The 10,000-nt window shown below is 37.4% G+C and overlaps 1 protein-coding gene across 1 annotated transcript in view; it reads right to left on the bottom strand.

Moving 5' to 3' along the window:
- The window catches only part of LOC126989872 (uncharacterized), a 14,045-nt gene extending 5,243 nt beyond the window's left edge, over positions 1-8,802 (bottom strand). The window contains exons 1-3 of the mRNA XM_050848498.1: positions 8,762-8,802; positions 7,210-7,224; positions 6,402-6,454 (exon numbers count right to left, since the gene is read on the bottom strand). Coding sequence (XP_050704455.1) covers positions 6,402-6,454; positions 7,210-7,224; positions 8,762-8,802 — 109 coding nt within the window. The remainder of the gene's footprint in view (positions 1-6,401; positions 6,455-7,209; positions 7,225-8,761) is intronic.
- Positions 8,803-10,000: the final 1,198 nt, after the last annotated feature.

The following is a 10,000-nucleotide window of genomic DNA, read 5'->3' as shown; positions in this document are numbered from 1 at the left end:
TCTTGCTTTCACAACAACAACAATAACCACCACCACCACCACCACCACTACTACTACTACTACTACTACTAAATAGGCTATTATATTGGAAAGAACTTATAAGATACAACTATACTTTATGAAAAATAGTAAAACGTTCAATCAATAAAAACGAAAACCCTTGTCAATAACTCTGGTGCATAACCATTTTGTAATATGTATAACTTGATTTACACCGAATAAATATTATTATTATTATTGACAGACACACACACACACAGACAAAGACGGACAGACACACACACAGATAAAGACGGACAGACACACACACACAGACAAAGACGGATAGACACACACACAGACAAAGACGGACAGACACACACACAGACAAAGACGGACAGACACACACACAGACAAAGACGGACAGACACACACACAGACAAAGACGGACAGACACACACAGACAAAGACGGACAGACACACACAGAGACAAAGACGGACTGACACACAGAGGCAAAGACGGACAGACACACACACAGACAATTAAAGACGGACAGACACACACACAGACAAAGACGGACAGACACACACACAGACAAAGACGGACAGACACACACACAGACAAAGACGGACAGACACACACAGACAAAGACGGACAGACACACACACAGAGACAAAAAAGACGGACTGACACACACAGAGGCAAAGACGGACAGACACACACACAGACAAAGACGGACAGACACACACAGAGACAAAGACGGACAGACACACACACGCAGACAAAGACGGAGAGACACACACATACAAAGACGGACAGACACACACACAGACAAAGACGGACAGACACACACACAGACAAAGACGGACAGTCACACGCAGAGACGAAGACGGACAGACACACACACAGACAAAGACGGACAGACACACACACAGACAAAGACGGACAGTCACACGCAGAGACGAAGACGGACAGACACACACACAGACAAAGACGGACAGTCATACGCAGAGACGAAGACGGACAGACATACACACAGACAATTAAAGACGGAGAGACACACACACAGACAAAGACGGACAGACACACACACAGAGACAAAGACGGACAGACACACACATAGTCAAAGACGGACAGACACACACAGACAAAGACGGACAGACACACACACAGACAAAGACAAAGACAGACGATGAAAACGTCGATGAAAGATACTTACTTGTGGCCGGTGGCAATGACAAATGTAAGGTGGGCACTGCTCCAGGCTTGAATGCTATTTGATTTGAAGGCACCGGTAGTCGAAGGAGTTCGTATTTCAGATTCCTCTGAAATGCTGAAGGAGGAAAGTGTCTGCTGCATACTCGCTGAGTTGCTGGATTGAAGTCGGTTTTCTTTTCTCTCCCACACAAATGGATCCACTTTGCACATGTTTCTTTGTCTTTCGGAAACCGAAAATATTTATATTCTGACTTTCCTTTACGGTAATTTGAACAGTTAAGCACTGCACAACAAGGCATGGTAAAATAAACTCCATTCACTAGGCGGTGGGCTTCGGCGAGCCAGTGCGAGCGGAGCCAAGAGCGGAGCCAGGGAACCCAAATTGGGTCGCGGAGACGAACGTGTGTGTACCCATGCCTGACGCAAACTGATCCGCGGTGACATGCTCAACCAAAGAGACTATACACGAAGAGATAGTGGTATGTGGTAATTCCTCGGGCGTGCGGAAGTAGCGCCATCTATTGCAGCCCACCAAAAACGTCATTTTTTAGGGGTAGCTTTACTATTTTTAAAGTACCTGCCACAGCACCCTACCCTGCCTTTATTTGTTATTTTCATTATTGTAAAATGATTTACGAACGGGGTAAAGAAAAATATATTTGCTCTTATGTTTTATTAATATTATTTACACTATATCAATTTGTTATTTTGGGAAAATATAATGTGTAGAAAGCATTTTCTAAAGTATATATATATATATATATATATATATATATATATATATATATATATATATATATATATATATATATATATATATATATATATATATATATATATATATATATATATATATATATATATATATATATATATATATATATATATATATATATATATATATATATATATATATATATATATATATATAGTGTGTGTGTGTGTAGCAAATATATCCAGTGCTTCAAATACAAGCAAAGCATACAACATTCTATGATTACTACAATGCCTTTGAAACATGCTCTTAGCTGAGTAAAAATATCATACTGCCACATAATGGCAAGCAGCATTGTGCACTGTTTGGCAGGGCAGATAACAAAAGCTAAGCATTACAACTGAAATAAACAATGGCAGACACCCAAAGCTTGTTAACTGGACATGATCTGATTTATAACTGAAATAAACAATGGCAGACACCCAAAGCTTGTTAACTGAACATGATCTGATTTATAACTGAAATAAACAATGGCAGACACCCAAAGCTTGTTAACTGAACATGATCTGATTTATAACAGGCAAAATCTACTATGGTGTATTACATGCAATAACAACTGTATAAAAGTTGCAAGGCACATCAATATAAAAGCATCATAAGGCATGCTGACATACATGATGGAGGATATCAAGAAGGTAACACATGAGTTGTCTTAAATGGAATGCAATAACTTGGTGGTCCTGGTAGACAGCTGGGCATGGAAGTAAAAATGGAATGTAGGACACAGTATAATCTCACAAGCTCTGACCTTGGCATCAGCCAGTGTCCTGAAGATATTAAGCTCAGTAGGCACAACTATGCAGTGGAGGCACATATTATGATGAAAGCAAATGAGACAAAAACCGGCAACTAATAGTGTAAGAAAATAGCAGGAAAGTTATGCTGCAGTATGTGACATACCAAATTACAGGGCAGAGAGTGATTTGTTTTTCAAGGGCTACATCAGTAAACAAGTAGCATTTATTGCAGGAACAGTAAAACAATATTTGTTTTTTAGCACACATTAAAGTTGGATGTAACAAAATCATTTGAAATGAAACTCCTTAAACTAGCCAATTCAACAAACCACTCTGTCTCCCCCCAAAAATAAGCATTATTTTTCACAAGGTTTACAAGGCATTAGTCAAGAATATCAACTGGCATTATATTTTGTCAAAAAAAATAATAATAATAATAAATAAATAAATAAATAAATAAATAAAAAAAAAAAAAAAATATATATATATATATATATATATATATATATATATATATATATATATATATATATATATATATATATATATATATATATATATATATATATATATACCTATGTGATTATATCATATAAAGCAGAAAAAATCATAACATGCTATAGTACAAACACGATTACTCCTGGACGCCACATCAATGATGCCAGCCATGTGATGAAATTATATGCTGTATTTCACATCATGAAACCCATGCAGCCAAGTGTCACTGCAGCACATATTAGGTAAGGCAGACACCAAAAGCTTGTTACCTGAACAAGATAAATTATAACAGGCAAAATCCACAATAAAGCATTGCATACTGTTTGGCAGGGCAGAGAACAAAAGTTTCCAAGCATTACACCTGAAATAAACAATGGCAGACATCCAAAGCTTGTGAGCTGAACAAGATCTGATTTATAACAGGCAAAACCAGCAATGGTGCGTTACATGCAATATCTGGCAGGGCAGATAAATAATTCCTTGCATTACAACTGGAAAGAAAGTGGCAGACATCCAAAGCTTTGTTAAATGAACAAGATCTGACTTATAACAGGCAAAACCAGCAATGGTGCATTATATGCAATATCTGGCAGGGCAGATAAATAATTCCTTGCATTACAACTGGAAAGAAAGTGGCAGACATCCAAAGCTTTGTTAAATGAACAAGATCTGACTTATAACAGGCAAAACCAACAATGGTGTATTATTTGCAATATTTAGCAAAGTATATGAAAAAAATTTCTTGGCATAACAAAAGCAACACCAAATAATGGCAAACATCCAAAGAGTGGTGGCATGGTGATAATTTCTGAAAACAAAATAACATCAAAATCAATTAATAAATTTATTATACCAATTAATACCAAAAACATTTGTTCAACATGCTGCAAGAAATTAGGGAGCAGACCTCATGCACATGCAGGATAGATTTTCAGCTTCAGAGATAGGCAAAGCAGGCAATATATGATTATTATGTTGCAATAGACAATGAAAAAGCATTGATGCATTAAGCTAGAAAAAAATCACTTGAAGAAAACATAAGGCACAAAAACCCATCCCCAGCTGGCGTACATGCACACCATTCTGTTACAATCATGCACACTATCAATCCTGAAGACTGAAATATTATGCTGTAAAAGAAACTTATAAATATCATGAGTAAATTTATATCCCTAATTATTGTTATTACTAATGCTGCAATTTAATTAATTTCCTATTTTTTTTCATTTTGGGATGGGTCTGCTCCCTATTCCTCCATTTTAGTTTGTAGTATATCCTTAATTTTATGTAGATGAGGTGAATGTTTTCAGTTAGCTGGGTGGAACACAGGTGCAGAGGACTTAGAAATTCATGATTATTTAATTTAGACAAGAGCATTTGGGAGACTCTAGTGCCCAACATTGCCTTCTCCAGTGTTGCCTGGAGAATGGCTTCAACTTCATGAAAGTGTTTAAAAACACTATCACTGGGCACAGAGAGTCCCCCAAATGGAATATCTGGATTGTTAGAAAAGGCTTTAAAATAACAAAATAAATTTCTGTTGTCAAGTTGTTGTTTTACATCCAACAGATGCTCCCTGCAATGTTGACAATTATGTTTTTTCAAAAAAAATTTACAAGTCCAGCCAACTACATAAAACAAAGCATTGACCTCAGCAGGTGGCATGCTTGCTACTGACTCCTCATTGTCCGAGTCAGTATCTGAAGGGGGCAAATCTGCATCACAGTTTGAGGTTACGTCAAGGAAGTATGACTCATCCGCCTCACAGTTACTTGTCTGGGGAACTTGTGAATAATAATTGGTCATTACTGACTTGAGGCCCTTCATAAAATTGTAGGCAGTGGGATGGTCACAGTTCCCAAATCTAACCCTCAGTCTGGCAAACAGATTTTCAAGACAGTCCTGATTTAATCGCCGAGTGAGGAGGTACTTTACTTGATAACTCTGCAGATCTTGCCACAGAGCATCAAGTGCTGTCAAGTTGATGAGCCAGCCATTTACACAGTGAATGCGTACATGAGGTGGAGCACAGACCTTTAATGACAACAAGTAATCTTTAGTCTCTTTTATGATTTTCATATGACATGAATTTGAAGTAATGGCAGTAAGGGCATCTTTATAATTATAAATGGATGAACTATTGAAACAATCAAACAAAATGTCCACCTTATCTATGAATTCTGCAGTATAGATGGCTTTCTGTGGTAGCATTCCTGATGTTGAATGAACGAAAATTCCTGCCGCCACAGTATGACTCATCACTTGGGCAGCAAGATTGACACGCATTTTTGAAAAGCCTTCACCACACATATGTTTGCTGCTCAATTTAGGAGCAAGTCTAATACTTTGTTGCTGATCTTTTTCAAAAAACTTTTTTATGTGATCCCATGAAATTTTATTTTCTCCAATTTTAATATCATATTTGAGAAGTGTGTTCCTCAGGCTTTTCAAAAGATGTGGAGAATCAAAAAAAAAGTGAACCTTCTCACCATCGACTGTAAAGGAAGGATTTTCAGTTGTCATGCCAAGAGTCTGGAACAAGGAACGATGCACTCCCTCTTGATCACAAACTGTAAACATAACTCTGTGTCCCGTGTCCTTGACTTTTTTTATTGCTGTTTCATACAGTTCCCTGATTTTACAAGTTTTAATCCCTCCCGAATAAAAGAAACATCCTAAAACAAGTTTCCATTTTTTCAATAAGCCCTTAACCATGAACACGAGTGCATGATTTGCTGGTTTCAAACTCTTCCCATGCTCTCCGAAATCCTCACTTCCTATGATAGAATCAGAGGCTTTGTCAAAATGCAATGATTCTTTAATACTCATGGCATCAAATGCAATCCCACAAAGTGTCTCTTCTTTTGACAAAGCCTGTGCTCTTTTCTTCAGGGCTGTCAGAGTCTGTTTGCTCCAGCCAACATTTAGTGAAATACCCCTGAGCCATGAGTGAAGTGTTGAAACTGAAGGCAAATGAAATACTGTGCTGAGAAATCGATAAGCCTTTGGACTTTGATAGTACAAGGCCAGAGCAAACCTCCTCTCTTGTACTCCATATCTCCTACCAGGCTTAGATCTTGCAGCATGTTGAACCTGTCCTTTGAAAAATCCACCACTTTTGGATCTAGAAATTGCTGGCTTTGGCCAAAAACTGCCCAGGAGTGGTAATGGCCTGAGCTTTGAGCTGCCTCACCTGCCGGCGCAGACGGCAGACCGTCTTCTGCAACAATTGCAGTTTTGATGTCTCTGAAAATGCATACACCAATATTAAAAGTTAAATTTCACAGCACTCTTCTCACAATTCTAAATAATAAAATATGTGCATGTTAATGCATTATTATTGCTATTAGGACAGTGAATCCAAGCAATGACATTTTATCTGCACGCCAGCTTAGACTGGAAAGGCTTTAGTTAGATTACCTGACAAGAGTAGTATTTCCAGATGGGGGAGAGGGTACAACTGGAGACTTGACAGAAATAATATCAAGATCTACAAGCACTGATTATCCATATACATCTCTGGTGTTCAATCTCTACTGAAACATACATCAAAATGGTGCCACACTAAAAATCTAAAAATTCTCTGTTTCTGCAATGTTAGTCCTACCCAAATCCTGCCTGCTGTCTAACTTTCCTTTTCACAATTATAATCCATTAAACTGGTGGTCTCCGGGATGTGCCACTTTACCCAACAAACTAATCCTTATTACTTATTAAAACCATTTGAACACTTGCATAGATCATAATTCAATTATTATCCCAGCTCTTCCACATGTCCATCCAGTGTAATGTGGGTGATGTGGAATGGTTCAGCCTCATGTCTTCCATGCATACATTAAGTTTAGAGAATAATACTGTTCCTTGTAGCTCCCATTTCCCTGATACTCACGACTATCCCTTTAAGAATAACGTATGAAGAATCACATTTTTTGGTTTCATAATACAAGGAAAAGCCTGAGTATGTGATTAAAGATGGGATATTAAATAGCAGGGATACTGACCTCATTTCTAGGGTGCTGCCATGTTTGGGAGTGAATGGTAAACATGATCACATCAGTAGCATGGACAAATGTTTGTTAGTGGCACTTCAGGGTTATGCTACCTCTTCAAAGCTTGACCAGTCATGGTTTAAAGTGGAACAGGATAAAAAAGAGACAGGCAGGTATTTGTGGACACTACTGTTACTATCAATTGCCAGCCTATGGCAAAATTAGAACCTATGCTATCAAGAACATAAGACCTATGTTCTGATCACTCACTACTGCCATAAGAATATAATAAACAGTTTAAATGTCATTCAAAATATCAACCTTTTTACATATATTTTCTTAAGATATGTACTGGTGTAAAAGTTACAAATTGAACTCAATTTGTATGCAGGGATGTGAGGTATATTGTTAAGCTGTAATGTTTCCAACACATTAAATGTGGTCATAACAACACTGAACAGTAACTAGAGGATAAATTATCACTGAGCACAAGAGGTTGCTTACTGTATTTTGGTGAGCTTGATGGCCGAGTCGGGTTTCCTCCAACCCCTTCAGTTTCACACCCTGTTGAGAGGCAATTTCTCAATCACAGTGAAAATGGATGCAAATGGTCACTAAAACTAATTATTATACTTGGCGTCACAAATTTTGGCACAGAATTTAGAGAAGGACTACCAGACTTGGCGTGAATCTCTGTTGAGGTAAATGATCCCCTTCACTCATTGGGCTATATATACATTGTTTTAATGTGCATCATTGTTACGTTAAACGATGATGATGCTGATGATGTATTATTGTCTTTTTTTGTCATTTTATAGGGCAGGACTACTAAAAGTAAGGCTATTAGCATCAACTTTCTCTAAATCAGCATTGCTATCAGCTATATGTACAGTTATTCTTATAACTACTCTTCCTGCTGATAATGGAGATGCATGTCAGGATTAAGCATCACATACAAGGAAAGAATTGTTATATAGGGAAACAGGGAACTTTTAGGTTCATATAATAGACAAGGTTTGTTATACACAAAAAAATTGGATGCTTCAGATGTTAAAGATTTTGGGATATAACATCACTCCCCTCCTCCAAATTGGTTCTTTAAAGCAAGGGTTGACTATGGCTGATTATTTTTTGCGGCAGGTTTCATGACACTTCTTTTAATGCAAAGCATCTGGAAATTAATGATTATTACGAAATACGTCTCATGAGTAGCTACTAAACTTGACAGCCTGAAAGGATGCACCATCAAAGACTGTAAAGGACAAATGTATGATATACAAAATAACATGGTTCTGTGAAAAAAAAAAAAAAAAAAAAAACTATGACAATCAATATCAAATCATTTCAGGATACATAAATTAGCAGTTATATGAAGGAATTCTACAACTCTCCCGGGATGCCTAAGTTAAATAAGTGAGGGAATTTAATTTTTTCCTTTTGTTTGTGTAAAATGATGCGGACATATGCATGCCTAATGTGATGAGTATAAATTTATATGATGGTGAAATATCATCCACAAGGTAGGATGGTCCACGCTCAAATGCTGATTCAAACTATCAATCACATTTCATTAATAGCTGCAATTTCCTTGAACCAACCAAACATTCTGTGAGAAAGTACTATTTTTAGTGATTTTGTTGCAATGCTGTGGTGGTCTGTTATACAGCTTTTTAATCAAAGCAGAGGAGTTATTCCCTCTCCCTCTGCTTCAGAGGAGCATGATGGCGTGCTGCTCTTGCATGATTTTGTGGAGTCATAATTAGATTAACAACACAACAGTCAATAAAAACTAATAGTATTCATACCAAAATCAGCACATGGAGCTGGTGCAGTGCAATGGGGAGCACACTCATCAGTGTCAGGCTGCAGCTCATTATTTTCATGTGTGGCTTGGGGGACACTGAGCAGCTGTGTGTGGTTGGATAATGCCACAGTCCTCTGGGGGTGGCTGAGTTCTGTTCAGCTCCACCCGTGGTCTCTTTCTTGGACTCTCCTCTTCGGCTGCCACATTCTCTTGGGTATTACCGAAACCTGTGTTCGGATCTGTTGGGATGTGGTTTTGTTAGATGTGGAATAATATTCGACAGCGAAACATGGAAGGAAACGGAAGAGTATGTCCACATGGTAAAATACAGAGATGAGAATTGCCAAGTGGGTTTGTTGGTGTACCCGGGAATTAAGAGGCCAGGTGATGTTATGATCATGAAGGAAGAGTTATGGGGTATGATATGAACTGACTTCATTAGTTAAGTGATTAGAAGAGGTATATTGAAATTTTTGGATACTGAAAGGATGTACGTATGGGGACAACTGGGTGAGAAGGAGAGATGCAGATTTTGATGATGTATAGCTAGTTACACCAATGAACACTTAGGACATACACATTCACAAAGGCCACAACTTTGGCTGCTAGACGGAAAAGCACTAGATTTAAAGTCCTAGGACACTGAAGGGATTAATAATAAGAAAAGCAATAATAATAAATGAGTATAGCTAAATATAGTTATGATATTTTTGTTTATGTTACTATTAGTATTAGAAATTTTAAACACTAATGATATATTAATATAAATATTGATAAATCAATGAAAATTAATACATTAATTGTATTAATACTACCACTAGTAATATTAACACTGCACCTAAAAGACTGAGCAAAACACTGAATCTGAAATAAAACGATAATTGAGCTGTCTCTGTCTGAAAGTTATGTGAAGCTTGCTCCATGCACCGTGATAGGAATGGCATGGATGTAGCCAGGTTGCTGAGATACTTATGGTCACCAACCACTTGTAAGGCACCA

This window comes from Eriocheir sinensis, unplaced genomic scaffold (genome assembly GCF_024679095.1).
Source record: "Eriocheir sinensis breed Jianghai 21 unplaced genomic scaffold, ASM2467909v1 Scaffold1351, whole genome shotgun sequence".
NCBI classification, from domain to species: Eukaryota; Metazoa; Arthropoda; class Malacostraca; order Decapoda; family Varunidae; genus Eriocheir; species Eriocheir sinensis.
This window is presented reverse-complemented; position numbering and strand designations above follow the sequence as displayed.